General features: G+C 39.1%; 1 protein-coding gene across 10 annotated transcripts in view; it reads left to right on the top strand.

Annotated features, from left to right (window-relative positions):
* The window catches only part of AOPEP (aminopeptidase O (putative)), a 187,888-nt gene that overhangs the window by 154,076 nt on the left and 13,978 nt on the right, over positions 1 to 19,834 (top strand). For 7 of the 10 annotated variants that reach the window (XR_012053080.1, XM_072922497.1, XM_072922496.1 and 4 more), the window contains one exon: positions 9,884 to 10,000. Coding sequence is in view for 7 of the 10 variants with exons in the window: in XM_072922497.1 (XP_072778598.1) it covers positions 9,884 to 10,000 (117 nt within the window). In the remaining 3 variants the exon portion in view is untranslated. Of the gene's footprint in view, positions 1 to 9,883; positions 10,027 to 19,834 lie in introns of those variants that run through there. The other 3 variants (XR_012053079.1, XM_072922500.1, XM_072922498.1) reach the window with 3 other exon arrangements.

Raw genomic sequence — 19,834 nt, 5'->3', positions numbered from 1 at the left:
GTTGTGCAACATTTGTTCTCAGATCTTTTAAGGGCTTGATTTTGGGTTTTTTTCCCCCAGTGTTGTCTTTTGCAACAGTTTAAATTAAAACCTCATCCATATTTTAAAAATTAGGAATAAAAAGTAGTGGGATACACTTGTTCTGTTCTATATTACACTCATCACTATAGGATTTGAGTAGTCTTTGCAAAAAGTATTAAGCAATGAACTTTTGTCATGTATTGCATTGTCTTATCCTCTGCTCCTGGAGAGAGCTGCATGCAGTGAAGCATTTCATTCGAGAAAGCATATTTTGGGAGGTAGAAGTGGTGGCTTTTTTTTTTTTCAAGTATACCTTGCTATGTATTTATCGTAGAGCAGGCAAAACTGAGAAACTTGGCCTACATCAGCAGTGAGAGGTGGTGACACTTGTGCCCAGTCTTAGGTGACAGTGCAAGTTTTGGGACAACTAATTGAAAAGATCAGGCACCTTTTCAAGAAGCTGGTGTGCTTTGAACAGAGAATTGTGGAGCAGAGGAAGTGCCTGGTTGTCGCCTGTGATGTTTGGGCAGCAGTCAGCAGTAGCTGCCTCAGAGTCATCAGTGTTGTCTGCGGTGGTTGATTTCATGAGTTTGTGGTGGAAACGCAAAAAAACCCTTGAAAACCAGATAACCATATGGTAACAGTGTTGCTTGCTAGTCATGGTGCAGTGTTCAGTGCCAGTTATCTTCTAAAGTGCCAAAGGCTTCCTTTTGGGATGATGAGGCAATTGGGCTGAGAAGTGACAGCAGCTGTGGAACTAGATGACTTTCCACCACCATGAAAGAGTTCTTTCAGACAACTGGGTAGTTTTAGTCATGGCCATTGTGAGACCTTAGTTAAAAGAAGAATTCTAGAAGCTGATGGCAGTGAATTGGTATCTTTGATCAATGGGGACAGTTTAATGACTGCAAATTCTATATATTGCTTTTCTAGGTTCCCAGCAGCACCTATTCTTAGGTTTAGAGTGTTAGAACTACACGTGTTTTTAAGTTGTCTGTGATAAAGGATTTCTTGGTGGAATGTGTGTGTTTCTGAAACTGGAGTTCACTCAGTCTGATCAAGTGCATTCTCAACAAATGAAAAAAAAAACCCCAAGACCAGCACCCAAAAAAACCAACCAGAAAACAATAAAACTACTGTAAAAGAAAAAGGGATCAAATGGATGTGGTGTGTTGAAAATTGTTGTGAGCATGCACAAGCTGTGTACACACAGTCCACCAGAGCCAGATTTAAGATCTGAAGAAAATACGGGTCTGGAAATGCAGTTTATCTACAAATGTTAAAAGACACATGACACAATTAAATATGAAAGCCCTCATCAACTGTTGTTCTGAAATAAAAAAGAGTGGAAAAGAAGAAGATAAATTCTTGTGGATTCCAGTAGTAAAGGGTTAAGAGATGGAAGTGCAGGTTCCCATCTGTGCTTTAATGCTTTCGTCCAGGAAAGCTTGTGACATTGTTAGTGCTTTATGATGAATCTCTGACAGCCTTCCCTGAAGTGGTGGCATATCCTGCAGCTCCAGCATGAGCTGAGTGGAATTGATAAAACTTCCCTCAGCACAGCCATGCTAGTGAAAGCTTTGAAGACAAAGAAAAGTAATTTTCTCTCTCCTTGTTTAGGTTCTTTCTCTGAATTCCAGCTGTTTGAGGCATCTAGTAGGTACTTGATCTAGTACCTTTGTACTTGATTTACCAGAAAGGTAAACAAGCTGAGATTTCCCCAAGACATGACCACACTATAAGAGAGTTGGAAAACCTGTATCAAATTCCTTGAAGATAACAATCATAGTTGAACTCTGGGCATTGACTGTGTCGTGCATTGGCAGAACAAGTTTCTGTGCCAGAAGTGGCAAAATGTGTACCAAACTTTCAAGGAAAAGGATCATACTTCTTCAAGCTGCCTCTTGCTCTGTTCTATTGTAAGAATATTTCATACTGAAGAGGTATCTTAATTTCCTGTGTTAGTTTCCAGAGATAGGATTTTTCATTTTTGGTACTGGGTGGTGAGGTTTCTTGCCCAGTAACTTGCAATTTATCAAAGTTTAGAAAAATTAGTTAATTTTCTTAGGCTCTCAGGTTTTTGTCTTTTTTCTTCTAGTATTTGGAATGAGAGACGTAAAAGAAACCTGTTTGGGCACTGAGGGTGTTCTCACTGATGGTTGTGGCTCATATTCCGTCATTATGCTTCTTCATATCTTCATTTTTCAGTGTCATTTGTAGTCCATCACTTTCTTTTACTGTCTCAGAGGCCACTTGGTAGCCAGTTGGTTTCAGAGGATCTAGATGTTGGTCATTCAAGATGAGATGGTTTGTACTGCCACTGATCAGCTCAAGCATGTGATTTGGAGCAGTTGAGACCTACACTGTTTTGGGTGGACAAATTAAGGGGCAGATACTTGAGCTTCAGCGTCTGCTACAATGTGTGTAGGAAATCTTTCCAGCAATTGCTAAGACTTGGTGGTCTTTTCTATCAATCCTCTAATAGGTAATAGGGAATCTGGGAAATAAAACAAACAATCTTGGCTTTGTTCTTTGCAATTAGATGAATAGTTCACTGAACCTGAAGTGTGTCTGCTGAGTGTGCTGTTTGATGAGAAAAGGTGGTCTTAATGCCACCTGCTTACAGCTGGTGAGCACTAACCACAGGGCTGATATTCTGGTCATTCCTCCGCACTGCTGGGGACTCCTGACATAGAGTGAAGGGATGACTGAAGATCTTGCTGTTGCCAGCTTCAACTTTGGTTTGTGTCACAGTAATGCTGTCTGTGAAGTATGTCTTGAGACGTGGAATTCGGCTTTCTGTGTCCATTTTCTCTTGGTGTGGCCATTTCCTCTGAAAGCAGGAGCAGCATGTCCTGGAAGCGTGATAGTAACTGGCAGGGCTGGCAAGCTGCGTGGAATAGAGAACGTGTAGCCTATTATGCTTGAAAGGGAATTATGCTTGAGGGTAAAGTTAGAGTGAAACTTTTCTTTGAGAAAGCTATGGTTGAGAAAAGCACGGCATAACCTGACTGAACCTGTAGTGGAAGCCACCTGTTTTTCATTTTGCTGGCTCAGCAATATGTTAGATCATAAAGGTTTAATCATTTTTGACATTTCAGTGCATTTATGTTAGATAGCAGATGTTGAATTTCTTTTTAAGTGGATCTTCTCTACATTAAGTAAATGATGGGAAAATACTTCATACTAAAGCCTAAGAAAAAGTTCCAGTTTATGGACTGGTAGCAGTTGCTGGCATTTTAAAAATATTACCAGTAATGTGTAACCAGAATATCAGACACAGAACATAAAACAGTGATTTGTGTCCTTTATTTAGCAGTGTTTTCATATTTGTGGCCAGAATAAAGCAAACCTTTGTGTTTTAGTAGGTATTTGCCATAAAATTATTCCTGACACAGCTCATCTGCTTTCAAAAAAAAGCCTTCATTTTTATTTTATAAGGAGGAGGGTAACTGGGAACAAAATGCCAATGCAATTGTTTATTAAATAAATTGGTCTGTGTCATTTTTATGTTCTACTAGTAAAAAGTAGGTGATGCCAGATATAAATGTCCCAGAAAAAGCATTTTAAAGTATAACACAAGTGAAATGCTGATGAACTTGTTGGAATTATTACTTTTTGAAATAAAGCTTTTTGAAGCAAAGTTCATAGGAATATATTTTTCATTATAATTACCAGGTACAATTCCTAGTTTGTTTTCAAATGGTTGTGTTCAAAAATGAATTGCTGAGCACAGAAAGAGCCATCTGAACAGATACAGAAAAACCACACACAGTGGGAAGAGCTATCAAACAAATGCAGTTCATAAGTAGGTAAAGATGTGTTACAGACTGAGATATTTTGCTTTTAAATGTAGTGAGGATTAGTTATCTTTCATAAACATTGAAAGGGGAGCTGACTTTTCATCAGCAGAGAAGTCAAACAAACTGGCCTAAATGAAGTTGCGCAGAACTTTTTTTTTCACTATGTGCTTGTGAAATTTTGTCAGGCTCTGGCAAAGATGGACATTATTTTGCAAACCAGTTCAAAGCATATGTCAGCTGCAGCATATTTTTCCCCCTGCATATTAATCAAAGAGCAGACTAGTTCTTTCAGAGTTAAGCTCTTTTCACTGGGGTATTGCACTACACTAGTTAACAACTGTAAGTGTGGACATTTTTTATTGAATACATATGCTACTTGATACAAATACATTTTAGCCCTTGAAGGGGGGTGGGGGGAACATGCCTTGTTTACAGTTAATATAAGTCACTGTGCTGATCAGCGTCTGAAGAATATTGAGGTAAACAATGACAAAATCTGGTTAAAAACATGGTTGAGTAAACAGTGCTTTTTTTGAATTTTCAAGCTACCAATTTTCTTAACAGTTTGAGTAATGAGGAGATTTGTTCCACAAAAGTCTTTATTTAGCTGCAGCCTGCAGAAAAGAGCATTCAAGGCAGTGGGGGGAGAGTTTATAAAATTAGATTCATTCAGGGATTTGTTTGACCATGTGAAGTAAAAGTGTAGAGATGGCCTGGACATATAAATCCTATCTCCTGGACTAGTAGCATTGCTTTCTTGGATACAGTTTATCAGGAAATTGAACAGGCTGCACAAGGTTGAGTCAGTCTCTCTGGACATATTTAAAAAACATGTGGACTTGGTGCTTAGGGACATGGTTTAATGGTCAACATGGTAATGCTGGGATAGTGGTTGTTCTTGGTGATATTACAGGCTATTTCCAACCTAAATGATTGTATGATCAAATTTTTTCTGAAGGGAACCATTCACAGCTGAACTATGGAGTGGAGGTTTTCCATTTCTTTCCTAAGAGGGGAGTGGGAAGGAATTTGGTTTGACTTGGATAAATTTTGTAAATATATAAATGAAAATATATTTTGTGGTTTTGGGGATAGGACACAAGATTATCTTCCACCAAGTACAGGAGAAATATGCTGTGCCTTAAAAACTTTAAACATTTCTGTGTAATTTTCAAAGGTCAAATTGCTTTAATTCTCTGTATGGCCTTGTTTTTCTTGTATTTCAGCCAGCATTTTCCAGTGCACAGTAGTGATTTTTTTTTTCCTTTTCCCCCGTTTTTTGCTCAGTGTAAACAGCTCCGTGCTGTGGTTACACAGACAAATATAGCAGAGAACTCTTTTCTCAGAGAAGATTCTCCCTGTGCATTTTTTAACCATTTTTGGGAAGAAATGATCTATTTGTGCATGCGAGAGAGGGAAGCAGTAGCTGTAAATTGAAGTGACATCATATATATTACTCCCATTGATCCACTTTTAGACTAGAGCCAGGATAAAAGGAAATGGCATCAGGGAGGAAGTATGCTCATTTAGGCACAGATCCCAGTGTGATAATGGAGTAATAATAGAAATCACGCCACTGTCAATTGGTTGCTGCATTAGTCTGAGGCAGATTTCCCCTCCAAGGAGGCTTTCAATGACTTCATTCAAGTGCAGGCAGGAGCAAATGGGATATTCAACATACCAGCTGTACAACTTCAGTGATTTGTGTTCTGGCGGAGGGGTGCAGTGCAAGGGCTTGTGCTGTGGATACTCAAGTAGATATATCTGTGTCACATTTCATGGCTGAAAGGTCAGTAGTCAAATGTTTCAGTGGCAATTTTTTTTCTAGTATAAAGGGCGAATCTGGCATTTATTGCATTTGTTAATGTAGGAATTGATAAATACGCTCTTTTGTGTGGGTGGTCTTCTGGGATGTGAGATCGATGACCTCTATAGCTGCTATACCAGATTGCTGGAGAGGAAAGATTTGTTTTCTTTGTGCTTTTTGCAGATTATGGATTGTACTTTGAAAAATCAAAGTTTTGTTCCAAGATTATTTGTAAAAAACGTAACAAAAATACCTTTCAAACCCACTAATCTTTTTTTAAGTATAAGTATTAAGTATAAGAGTAAGTGTAAGTATTAAGATAGTCTCGTAACACAGTATAAGGGCTTAAGTGTTTTGTGTACTAATATGAATAAAATACAAAGTATGCTTTTCTTCCAAGAGATTTAGTATACAGTGAATATCAGTTCTATTTTAAATTTTTAAATGTTTTCTTTATTTCTTTCATCTTTCATTTTTCAAATACAGAGGCAGTTTTGATATTCCCTATCCTTTACGGTTTGTTTTAAGTGTAATAGCCTCTTCACTCAAACTTTAAAGCCACCACATCAGGTAACTTAGGGGAAGCAGGGAACAAATGCCTGTTTAGTGGCAGGACAAAGTGAACTCTTTCAGAAGGCTGAAGAGTTGGAGGAGAGGCTTTATAGTCTTAAGGGCAAGATAATATATACAGTGCTGGGATGCAGCTTTATAGAGAGGATGATGTTTAATTACATGGGACATGACAGAAAACTTCTAGTGAGCTTGAACCCAACCTATTAATTTATTTCCTCTTTGTAGTGTCACAGCTGGTGGTGGGGTCAGCCCTGAGAAAAGCAGTACAATTTCCATGCAGCAGGCATAGGTTGGGACAAGAACTATCTTCTTTATAGTATAAATAGATGCTGTTGCAAGGGCAATCATTGACATAATGAAAACTATTTCTTGATCCTTACCACATTTCCTGATTGAAGCGATTTGCTTTCATAATTGTATATATTTGAATATTTTGACTGAGCATTCTCTATTCTAGTTCAGAGTATGAGTGGGTTATTTTTATTTTACTTTATTTACTGTATTTTATGAGGATCACTGAAATTTTGCATTTACGATGTTACATTATTTTCTGAATGTTTCCAGCCTGAAGACACAACTTGAGAGTGTGACAACTATCCTGCTGTAACTTGCTGTATCTGTGTTGTGTACTTTTCTATGGGTGTTAGATATTTAATGTGCATTCACAGAATATGAGTTGTTGGAAAGTGGTTACACAGTGCTTGAAACGAAATTTGCATTTAGGTCTCTACAGTATTTATGTTTAGATAGCCCTTAAGGCAAGGGCCTCTTTTTATTAAGCATGAAGCAAACAATTTGAAAATTGACAACATACACCCCAAACAATTCTCCTGGTATGAAAGATGGAAAGTAACAGGTGGGCAGGACAAATAAGGATGGTGTTGGGAAAACAAAAAAACAATGAGAGTGGGGTTTCTGGCAGAAAATTCAAGTGCAATTTTTTGAAGCTTATTTATAACCATTAAAAGACTGCTTTGGTGAAAATTATATTGTTGTATCATATTGTTGTGTGTGGGGAAAAGAAAATGTCTGTGCCCCTGAGTAAATTTTTTAGCAGCTGGTGTCATGAAAATCTGGTTGCAGTTTTCTGTGTCTTGGCATAAGTCAGGGGTTTTAAACAGAGTATTTTTTATTGAAAGCAAAGGGTAAAAGTGTAGATGGGAACGTTCTTTTTTTTGTGTTAGAAACAAGTCGGAGGACAAGCTAGCTGTGCCCACTAGTGCCGCTGTGGGGTGAGGTCTGCCAGCATTCCCTCCAGTGCCCCGCCCTTTCTCCCGGTGATTGTTGACTCCTGCCTTGGACTGTAACTAATCATGAGCCAGAAATTTATATGTAAGGTATCATCTTGGGCATCTGGAACGTGGGAAAGTAGCAGAAGCCATGGTCTTATTCACAGAACCATGGAAGATGCTGAGTTTGAAGGGGCCCACAAGGATCATGGAGTCCAGCTCCTGACCTTATACAAAGCACTTCAGTAATCACACCATATGCCTGACAGCATTGTCCAAACACTTTGTAAACTCTTGGGTTTGTTTATTTGTTTGTTTTATTGGGGTTTTGGTTGTCTGTTTTACTGACTCTCAGAGTGTAACTGGTAATTCTGAAAAAACTTCAGCCGTGATGCAGCACTAGACAGACAGTAAATTAGGGGCATGGCTGCTGCTCTGCTGTTGCTCCTTTGTTGGTTTCACTGAGATTCTGTAATGCTACCTTTAAACAATAGCTTTCTGTGCGTGAATCTGTGTAGCAATTATACTGCAGATATATTATAAAATACTCAGCTGTTCTGTATCTACTTATTCAAGCTACTGTTCTATAGGTTCTGCAAATTAAGTATTGTTCTTCTGTCTTTTTAATTAGCAGTGAAAACTGTCTAGATCAGAAGTTACCTTTCTTTGTGTGGTATTCTGCAAAATTTTGTATTAGTGTTCAGAATTAATTCAGTTTCCAAGTAGAGTCACTTCCCAGAAGCTTTTCCTGTTTTATTTTTTAACTTGTCTCACCAACCCCCTGGCAACTGCTGTTGGACTCCATAATAAGCATGTAAGCTGCCATTTTAGTAGTTGCCGTGAAGTGAAATATTCAATATTTTTAAATACCTTGCCACTTTTAACAACACCATGTGACTGGCAGGCTTTGGTATTACTTACAAAATGTTCCACTAAGAGCTAGTAAGATATGAGGTATTTTCAGTCTTCAGGAATACAATTTTACCAATTAAAATTTGTAAAGAAATCAAAATGCAAAGAAGCCAAAGCATTATCATAATAGAGATGCCCTTTCCTCTTAATTCTGATCTAGGTACTAATCAGTCTAAGAGGGAAGAAAATGTCATGTTGCTAAATTAGTTATTAATGTAGATATTTTACAGAGTAAGACTTACCAGAAGATCCTGGGTATCTTCATGGACTTGCTGTCCAAGATCAGGAGTCCAGTCTTGTTCAGTCCACATAAACAGCCTTGGCTGTGGGATGTGTTGTTGGAAGAGGCATTTCCTATAGCTGACTTAATTTCATCCCTGCTTGGCGCAGTGACGCGGCAAAGCGGACATGGGCAGGCAGCGAGGTGGGAACAGAAATGTTCCCACCAAACATTTCACCAAATGTGGTGAAAACTGGAAGTACTGTCAAAGTAACAGGCTGTCTTTTTTCATTATTCTGTCTCAAGAACATTAGAAGTGAGCAGGATTGATTTCTTTTTGTATGTAAAAGCTTTACTGACATTCTTTTCCTTTTCCCCTTCCTGCTTTGGTGCCATGCAATGATGAATAGTGGGGAAAGTTTTGGGGTATATAAAAAAACTTCTGACTGATCACCTTGGAGCCTGAATATCCATGAGATGTTTCCTGGCAGCTGGTGCAATTTCTCTCTGAGCTCTGTTTGAATTATTTATTTGTTCATGCAATAAGCCTATTAAACAGAGCACTTAAGTACTGGCTACAACAGACTTCTTGTGCTATTTTTTTTAAGATACATTAGGTTCCAGTTCAAAATGATAGGTTCTGGAGTCAAGAAACTAACAGAAACTACTGAATATATATCCTTGTGTAGATGCTATACCGTATGTTCCCATGAAAGGATGGATGGTTTGTGACTCCTTGCACTGAAATGTGCCTCAGAATGTGTTTTTACAGCACTTGTTTGATAGTCACTTATTTGTATTATGTTTCTTTGTTCACTGTAAACATATCATGCAAATGCTTGTATATCAGATAAAAACACCACCCTAAACCATTATATATTCATATGCCTCCTTGATTCCTCAAATTATGCACTGTAAATTATTCACTTTTCAAACCCAAACAAAATAGAATTATTTATTTATTATATATTTGTTTATTTATTATTTATTATTTATTATTTATTTTATATATCATAAAAATATTACTTATTAAGCCATGATTATATTTCAATAAGATAATCATGTTTTAGATTTGACCTAACTGTGGCAATGGAAACTATGGAAAACGAATCCTAGTTGTGCCCCAGCCGAGTCTTTCAGGACACAGACAAATAAACCCTGAGGCTTTTCAGAAACCAGCTAGAGGTCGAAGTTGTGTTTAAAGCACATGCTGGAAGTACACAGGTTATCACAATCTTGTCCTCTTTGGTTTGTTTCCACTTACGTTGCTCAACCAGTAGAGATTTTCATTCACACAAGGCATTTATTTTTCTTTTAGCTTCTCCCTGATCAGCTGGTCTTACTTCTGGAGTTCCTCTTGGAGGAGAAGACACTGTGTCCTAGAATACTCCAGTGCTTAGAGAGAACATACCAGCTCCGGGAGCAAGATGCTGAGGTAAGTCACATAAAAACAAACCTCTCTAATGTATGCCGCTGTTGTTGTTGACTAGGAATGACAGGATTCCACTAGGAACCAGGCTCACTGAAGTTTTGTTTTTTTTTTTTTCATGTCTGAATCTGAAATTGGATGATCTTAACTCCACTATCGTTGCATCTTCATGTGCCATAATGACTGTATTTCTGTGTGTTTTGTGTAGGCAGGTTCAGGTGTGTTTTGCATACTGTGGCAGTAAAGTACAGTGCAGCCCAGATGTTCTAACTATTTTACATGTACCTGAGGCAGCACATCTGTTCAAGTGTTAAATTTTTCACAATGTTTTTCTGTGTAGTGGAGCCCAGTTTGTTTTTGTTGTGATACTGTCTCCAAATGTAATCATGTCTGTTATAGTCTAAAATTATTTTTCCCATTGTCAGCTCATATTGTTCCTCTTTGCATGCTCCAAAGGCTCACTCAGGTTTTAGGAATGTTAGCTTTCCAGAGAGACTACAGTGTTTTCTGGTTTGAGGACTTAATTTAATATTTTTTGTAGTTGCTTCTACTAAGTGCCGGTGACATTAATAGCCTCTAAGGAAAACACTGCTTTATATGATATCATAAAGGGTAGCATCCTTGCTCCAAAGTGCTTTATAGCTTCGGGAGGCAAACCAGTAAATGTTTATTACCATGTGCAGAGAGGACTCTTTTAAGTCCCATGCCTTTCTCAAGCTGGGAGATTTCTGAAAACTAATGCAGAAGTGGTGGCTGAAAGCACCCTTGCAAACAGCCTTTGCTTCAAGTATGTAGTATTCAGGAAGAGGTAAGAAAGTCAGAGATGAAAGTCTCAAAAAGGAGTCTAGAGATGCATGTGTGTGTATATATATATGTATAAAACAAGGGTTAATTATGATGTAGCATACCACCAAGCTACTGTGCAATGAAGGAATATGGTGAACTTAACATTTGAGTTCTGTTTATTTAAAAACTACCTTGCAGAAGTTTGCAGAAAGCCAGTGTGCTTGACTTAACCTGTTATTCTTGGAACTTTGTGGCAATTGTTAGACTTGAAGGTGGGAGCAAAATCTGTCTTGTTACTTTTACTCTGAAGTTGCTATGTGGATGCTTGGAAAGACTTGGAAATCCAAACCTTAATGTAAAGATTGACAGAACATATGTCTACCTTTTTCTCAGAAAAAAAAAAAAAAAAAAACAAAAAAAAAACCAACATTTCAATTGCTGCTGTTTACTGCTCCTTTTTACTTTTTGTTGGTACAGTTTTCCAAATGCCAGATTTGTTTTCAATTAGTACTTGAACCAACATTTCTATTTATAGATATTAGAATATATTTTAATCACATCTGAATACCAGTGAAATGTCAGTGGTTCTATTATGGGAAGAGGAATTAACAGGGACATAGATCAAAGCAATAGCTGTGTTGTTGCTGTTTCATGCCTATGAATTGTAAGCACTGGGCCACAAGCTTCAGTCTCTCAGGTTTCTCCTTCCTCTTCATTTTCATGCTTTCTTTTTTCCTTGCAGTGTTAACGTAAAAGTACACAATCTATTGGAATGTTTTTGTGAAAAACTTCCACAAACCCTCAAGATTAGGACCTCTATGAAATGAACATAATCTCTATTTTATTTTACAAGGTGAAACCAAGGGCTTAGCAGACAACTCACTTAGAAGTACAACTAAGATAACATTACCATTAACATTTTACCAGTCATCAGACCCCAGGAAGGGGGACTTACAGTCCTTTAAAGGGAACTAGCTCCCATGGCCTCACCTACCTGAGGAACAGATTATTTGTGCCTCATTCTCATGTATGTGCAGAGGGGATTTTTGTTGTTGTGACCCTGGGGCAAAGAATTGCAGGCTGAGCCTGTTCTTGTCTAGATTTAATTTGTGGATACATAAATTACTTACAGGGATCCTGTTGTATTACCAGTAGCTAAACATCAGAAATGGATTATTAAAAATAAAAACATAAAAAACTTGCAAGCAGGCCAATAAAAAGAAAACTATGAATGTCAGAGGGTTTATTCCAGAATTTTTGGAAGTGAGGTTGCCAGCTGTGTTCCATTCAACAGCAGAAAGTTAAGAAATAAACTTGTTTTCTTGTTTTTGAAAAGTATCATTTAAATTCACAATCGTCTTCCAGTAGGGATAAGTAATGATAGAACCAATAGTCTGAGAGGGTACATACACAAAGAAGTGCGATCTTTTATGTATTTTCACAAAGTTTGGTCTTAAAATTTGTACATAATAATTTTGAAGATTATTACTGGGAGCCCATCTGTTCTGCACAAGTACAGCATGAAAGGTCCTTGTTTATATTTCTTAAATCTGTTCTGTCTGTGTGACTGAAGCATCTTTATTTTGATTTTAAAATTGACCATGCTTCTTGTAGTAAAGCATTGCACACTTGGTGGCATCTGCACCTGCCCACAGCAAAGTGTAGGTCTGTCCCCAACCAGTGAAGCTGACAACAGCATCGTTTGGTACTCCTGGGTATTTGTTGCCATGTGCATGTCCAGACTCAACAATCTAGGGGTACATGTTGCTTCAAAAGGAGTGGAGGGTTTCCAGCAGGTTATCTGCCCTGTGTGGATTCCTTTGTGTCAGTCAGGAGAGGAGAGAGGTCAGAGTGAGTCTAGGCCTGGAATGTAAAGGTTGAGCTCTCCTGAAGAGATCTCCTCACTACTCACTCTCCTCTCAGATTAGGTTTCAATGCAGATACATAGGCTCCGTGTCTATCTTCCTACTAGAACAGACATTTAAATGCTTCTTTTACCAAACAAAAAATAAATCATAGGTTAAGTAACATATTTGTGATTCATAATGCATAACTTTGGAGCCACAAGAGCCAGAAATGCAGATGGCTTAATCGCATTTCAGATTGGTCTGCCCCTAGTCTTGGATGCCAAGATAGGCTTCTAGGGTATCTGCCAAATTGCAGAATTTGTGACTCCTTTCCACTTTTTGCAGTCACCTTCTGTAACAGATTGTTCCTTCATTTTCCATTTACTCCTCAAACCTTGGAACATCTGAAAAGACACAAAACTACAAGTTTGTTTTCAAAAGATTAAGTTCATTGATCTGAGCTGTTTGAATTGAGCATATCCAAGAGATCTTTTTTTTAAAAGCGATGAAGGTTTCAAAGTTTAAAGCTGTTTTTCCATTTTTCTCTCTGTGCCTTCAGCTCATTGTGGCTCAGCCAAGTAGTGTCAGACAAGTGGGAAGCAGTTCCATAGAAGGAGGATTGTGTCCTCAATTTTCTTTTCCTGTTTCCCCTGTCTTGTTGTGCTGCTTCCCACTACATAACAGAATAACTCATGCACAGGCTGCATCTCCATGACATATCACATCCTGCATCGGAGAGAAGCATTATAGAAGCTGGCTGCATTTTGAACATGACAAAGTCCAGCTGTAAGTTCAGCTGACTGAGGAGAAATGGGGTATGTTATAAAGCAGCAGCTACAGCTGCCATCAGACAACACTGTGGGATAACAGAATTTAAAGTGGGTCTGGGGTTGTTTTTGTTTTGTTTCTTCCTAAAGTGGCTGTTTTGGCAGCAGTTTTATTTATTCAATATCTAGCATCTGGCAGAATGTGGAGAGTTGGTCTCCACATTCTCTATGAAAAGTTTTGGTTGTCTAGTATTTTTTGAAATCTGTCTAGCCTTGATGACACCTCTTCTGATAATGGCGGTGCGATTTTATCTCATTTGAATAAACTATTGAGAACTTTCACATAAATAAAGTGGAGTCAATAATTTACAAAACACGACACCATGAGATCTTAGTTAACATTCAGTGAATCTCTTAGCTAGATGAGCCCTCTCGTTACTCCCATTATTTCTGTTCTTCATTTGGCCAGAGGCCTGTAATTTGTGGGCACACAGGGACACAGAATGGCTGAGTAGCCTGCAAAATAATGAAAAATGTGACAGGAAGATCACAGCCATAGGAGAACAGTGGGTGTGACACTTTCAGTCCTATTTAAGACTTGATGATATTTCTGCAAGTCTGTTTTACTTGTTGCTGAATTATCTAAGAAGTGGTGATAAAAAATACAGAATGTGCATGAAGCAGAAATATTTCTGGTGTACTTCCCCAGATTTTTTCACTGTAGAGTTAGCTTTCCTTTCTTTCCTGCTGTAGATACCACTTTTATCTTGCCTGCACAGCATATGGGAAGTTGCTTTGTTGTGTTTCCTTGTCTCAGCAAGAAGACTGAAATGCTCTTCACTTACATAATGCTTTCCCTGTATTTGAGATCATAATGTAGTATATTTTGGGGAGAGAAGAGAAATTAGAACACTTTCTGCAGTAAAAGTGAGTAAAATGAGTTAAGATCATAATATCATCAGTCATGTGGGTGGCATAAAGCTATTCTCACACAAATACTTCATTGTGCATGAGGTCTGCCAGAGTGACCAAGGCTATAAAGTGATGGCATCTTATTTCACTGACAGAAATGCAGTCATGCTAATACAAACCATCTAAGGTGCTTGGCATCCTAGAAGTGGTGAGAATTCTGTTAGAACAAAATAACTTGGATTCATTGATCTTTCCTAGCCTGTGAAAAGCTGGCAGACATGGAAGTACAAATAAATTCTTGTCATTTCCCATCTGATGGTGACTGTGTTTAGCTGAGCACATTCTCAGGTTGCATTATTCAGCTGTCCTGCTGACTGTGGATGGGCATTGTTTGAAGGCACACTTATGGAACAGAGCTCTGTAGACAACACTGTAAAACTGTGTGGGAAAAGGGAACTACTTGGGAAAGGTCAGTGCACACTTGCAGAAGGCACTTGGTGAGCTTTCCTTCCAGCACAGCCACTGGGCCAGTCCTCCCTTGGGGCAGGGACTCAGAAGCAGTCTCCAGCTTTTGAGTACAGTTAGTAATGTATTGCAAATATCTCCACAGGCTTGCCTGTCCTTCCTGACTGTACTGTGTAAAACAGGTAGACATGTTTCAGATAGTAGCATTGCAACCACAGGGGGAGAACCATGGTTCTTTTCCTTAACTGATGCCATTGTTGGTATGAAGCACCAAATCAGTAGACAAAAAAGGTGACGGCTTGAGCTGACGACTATATTACAGGGATTGCTTTCTAGTGAATTTTTTATGCAAAAGTAAAAATAGTTTCTGTACTTATTTTATATTTAAATATACAGGTTATTGCTCAGTTTCAGTTCAAGTCAGGAGAAGATGCCTTATTTTGGATAAGAAGATGTTTCGCAGGACTTAAAAATCTGCTGTGAAAATTTACCAGGAGTGCAAAATAAATTTCACCTGCCTTTTCCTTTCTGAATGTTTTAGTTAAAGCATTACCATCCCACTAGACATAGTATAGTTGCATTGAATAATTTCTTATTTGCAATTGAATTGCAGTTAGCACATCAGGAGGAACCTGATAGAAGGAATCTATAAAAGAATAATAAGGAGCCTAGAAAAGGCTCTGTAGATGAGTCAGCCTGCAGGGTAGGTTTGTTTCTGGAATAAATGATATTTGAGATTTGTACACCCAATCATTACTGAGGCAGTACTTTCATTAAATTGAAAAGAAAGAAGGAGATTTATGTTTTCACAAAGTGAAATCTCTTTACTCTTATCAGTCTGATGTTTTTTACACACATCCTTACAGAAATACTATTTTTTTCCCTGCTCTACTTCTCCTATTTCCTTATGCAATACATATATCCTTCCAATGAATATATCTCTGTCATAGAAAGCCCTTCCTGTTTTCACTAGAAAAAGGGCTAATTTCAGGGTGTATTGTATACTGTCCTCTTTGCTGATAAATGTGTTGACTGAAGCCACAGCCACTTTCAAAATGTCATCTGTGATCTTGAAAAAAATTGAGTCTTCATTCTGTTTCATGTTCTTGTTCATGTTGTATCTAAATGCAATTTGCAAGCTCTTTGACACAGACGGTATTGGTATTGATATTGGTTGTTTTTCAAAAGCGTGCATTTGCAGAAGTTGGATCTTTATCCCAGTGAAAGGAGTTTAGAAAAGAGTAGCTTTTAGGAAGGTGGCACTTGCTTCCCAGAGATGAGGCCCAAAATTCAAAGCTAAGAAAATTGGAACAAGATGAGGGGAAAAAAGCTTCCAGTGACAGCCATGGGAGTCCTCCCATGAGACTCACTGTGGCTCATGTGCCCATTGTGACTGAATGGATGTGTTGAGATGAATTTGTAAGACTGGCTGAAGGATAATCTCGAGTAGCTATAATTTGGGTTTGTTTTGTTTCCACATGCAAAGTAGGGGGTCTTTTCCAGCCACTTGAGAAGAACAGAAAATCCCTCCATCAGCATTCACTGAAGGGTATGATCAGAACATGAGATTTATGGAGCACTGGAAATAGCTTTCCACCAGTCAGCACTCCTGGTTGCACACCCCTCCAGGAGCCAACAGCAACATGTTTTTTCCAAGTGACCTCAGTGGCTGCTGGGTGGCACGAGCAGGAGTTTTTGTGCCCTGACTGCTGACATTACTGGTCCTGTTCACTACCGCCACTGATTTTTCTAACCAGTTTTGAACCTAATTTCCTCTGTGTGGCAGTCCAGAAACTTAGCAAAACTTGGAAAGCAGAGGAGCTGATGGGAGGAAGGAACCAAATATACAACTGGGTTGGTCTGGCATTTTTTACTGCTTATCCAAAGAATCTGTAGAGGAAGGGATTGGAGATAATTCTATGTTCTGTTCTGTCCAGCAAGGAGAATGAAGTGGTGGAGCCTTCTGGGCTCTTGAACTCAGTCCTAAAAGTTTTCTGAATTGGATGCAATTGCTTTACATAAAATTTTACTTAGTATTTCTGTGTCAGGCAGTATAAACCCAGTGCTGTAATACAAACCACCTGCCTTTGTTATGAAATTTAAAAAGTTACTCTGTTTGCATTTATATGATAGCACTGACATAGTGCCCATAACAAGGAGGGGGTAGTTCTAAAATCCAGACAAAATCCACTAGCTGTCAGTAGTAGGGATTTTCCTCTGAGGTTTGCTTTCTTTGGGAGGTTTTTTTGATTATCTTGTTTTGGTTTTTAATTCTGAAATATTTTTTTTAAAATAAACTCACTTTAAGACTTCATCCAAATAGCTCATCTAATACTTCTCATTCCTGTTTGAAGGCTGGCTGCAGATAAGTATGCCTGAATAGGACCACAGATTTGGAAAAAATCTGCCCTGTGCCCTGTGAGGTCTAAATACTTCAAGAAACAGGACAATTCAAAGGTGCATGTTCTGACATAATTTCTTAACCACACAGATATGATTCCACCACCGAGTCACTGACTTAATAACATGTGGGTAAAGTCTGCTGTCCTACTTTCAACTCTTGTGCTAGTTGGAGTTGCAGAGGAGTTGGAGTTCCTGAGGAAGAAGAGGAATTTTATTGTGCTCCACAAGGTGTAAGCATTGTCCGAAGCAACAACCATCACTGTATTCCAGCAGCAGGGAGTAAAACAAGTGGCAAAGATTACTAAAAAAATGTCAAATACAGAGAATAGTCTAAATGATCTCATTGCAGGAATGAGCATATTTCTTCTGAGTTTATAAAATCATTGTATTTTTCACTTAAGAATTTTTGCTGGGTGTTGAAGAAGGGAGAATGAGTATAAGAGTGATGCAAAAGATCTCTGTCTTCAGAGTAAAAATCTTGTGTTTATTTATTTTGAAAGTGGAAATCCAGGTTTTAAGCAATGGGAAATTAGAAGGATGTGAGCATGGGCTGAGTAGGCTGCCTGTGACCTAAGTTATGGAAAAAACAGGCAGCCACATTGCTCCTTGATTGGAATTTGAGTCTTATTTTCATATGGAGTTTCAGACTCCATCTATGACAGTAATCTTGCCTGTAAATAACAAATGTTTTGACCACAGTTACTGTGGGAGACCAAAGATAAAAGGTTTTTTTGCCTCTAGCTACAAGACAGATGAGGTAGAAGCAGAGGGATGGAGAGAGGGACATAGGCAAAGGGGATAGTTTACTGTTGCCGTGATACTTACAGTAACCTTTGGTTTTGCTGAACAGGAGATAAAATTCAATGATAATTGGTAACAGACTGTTGGTGTGCTTGATCTCAGACTCTTCAGAGTTGAATTTCTGCATTAGATGTATATGTTTATGTGCTTTTTTCCACTATAACATTTAGATTTATACACCCAGCATGCTTTTATGTGCATATATAACTATATGCGTAAAAATTATAAGCAGACTCTATCTGGAGCCAGTCAGAAGAGACAGTGGTAATGAGAAGTGTTTTAATTGCTTGCTGTGGTGATACAAATTTCTGCTGATTCCAGAGATATTGTTGGGCTTGGACAAGGGGTGACAGCTTCAAAATGAAGGAGGGTAGGTTTAGACTAGCTATTAGGATGCAATTCTTTACTGTGAGGATGGTGAGGCACTGGAACTGGCTGCCCAGACAAGCTGTGTATGCCCCATCCCTGGCCATGTTCAAGGCCAGATAGGATGAAGCTCTGAGCAACCTGGTTTAGTGAAAGGTCTCCCTGCCGCTGGTGGGAGGGTTGGAATGAGGTGATCTTTAAGGTCTCTTCCAGCCCAACCATTCTATTTTCTGTCATTCTGTCCTAATCTAGCCATTATTGTAGATAGGTGTTTCAGTGGGATGTCAGAGGGAATGTGGATGGGGCTGTATATGAGATGGCAGACAGTTGAGTTGCTGCATTTTGGCAAAAGCGTCCATTTGGGTGTGAACATGTGCCAGAGCCAAGTTTACCTTCCTGAAGGCATGAGGCTTGTCCCTGCAGTATCTCTCTGTTGTTGGTTGAAGCTTAGGCTGGGACCTCGTCTTCCTTCCCCCTGTCTGAGGTGCAGGATCTCCTGGCCCTGCAGCACCCTCTCCATACTCACCTCAGACTGTGTCTTCACACCTGCAGCCATCCTCACCAGAGCACCCTGCTGAGGAAGGAAGGAGTGAGATTGGAGAGCAGGCAAGGTGGCGCAAGCCTTGTTTCTTGGAGAAGGCAGCCATGCTCCAGAGAGCTGGCAGCACCACAGCAAAGCAAAATTCAGCACACATCTCCAGTGAAATTGTTGAAAAGGCAGATGGTGACATCTTTTCTGCCGTCTTCATCTTGCTGCAAGCTGTGAATGTCACTGGTGCTCCAGCTTGCTGAGCAGGCAGTAGTGAAAATGCAGGCAAAGGGGAAGCATTTGGTTCCAGTGTAAGTAGTGTATCTATGTTTTAAATTAAGGCTTACTTTTTAAAACCTTTGTTTTTTGGAAATCAAGTGAGTTCACATGCTGTGTTAAACATTTCCTTACCTTAAATGAACTATGATATAGGAGCTGCTTTACCCAGCACTGGGACAGTGGCAGTGCAAATGTGCATGCTGTGAGGAAAGCCTCCAAGCACCATGGCACTGTGCTCTCCCAGACAGCGCTGTTGAAGCTGTCACACAGCTTTGCTGCTGGTGGCCTTTTCCTCATCTGTTCCCTGGGTCATTTCCCTATCATCACTTTGTTGGTTTGCTGTAAGGCCAGAGACCATCCTGTTTTGTATCCATCTCCTGTTAGACAGGGTAAGGAGGGGCAGGCTGAAGAGCATTGAGATCACACAATTAGGCATCCCAACCAAGCCTTTATTCACAGTGACAGCTTTGACATCCGAAGAGAGACGCAGCCAGGGCCACCTTTGAAAAAGGATTAGACATGGCTTCTTAGGCTGTTGCCTTTTCTGACTTCTTTTGGAAAAATGTTTTTCTACCAACACAGCTGTCCTTGATCACAGATGGGGCCCACATAGGGAGAAGAGTGTCTGGTTTGTAATTGGGAGTTCTCTGCTGTAAGCCTCAAGTAGGGGAAAAAAGAGCATTTG

Source organism: Taeniopygia guttata, chromosome Z (assembly GCF_048771995.1).
Source record: "Taeniopygia guttata chromosome Z, bTaeGut7.mat, whole genome shotgun sequence".
Taxonomy (NCBI): Eukaryota; Metazoa; Chordata; class Aves; order Passeriformes; family Estrildidae; genus Taeniopygia; species Taeniopygia guttata.
This window is presented reverse-complemented; position numbering and strand designations above follow the sequence as displayed.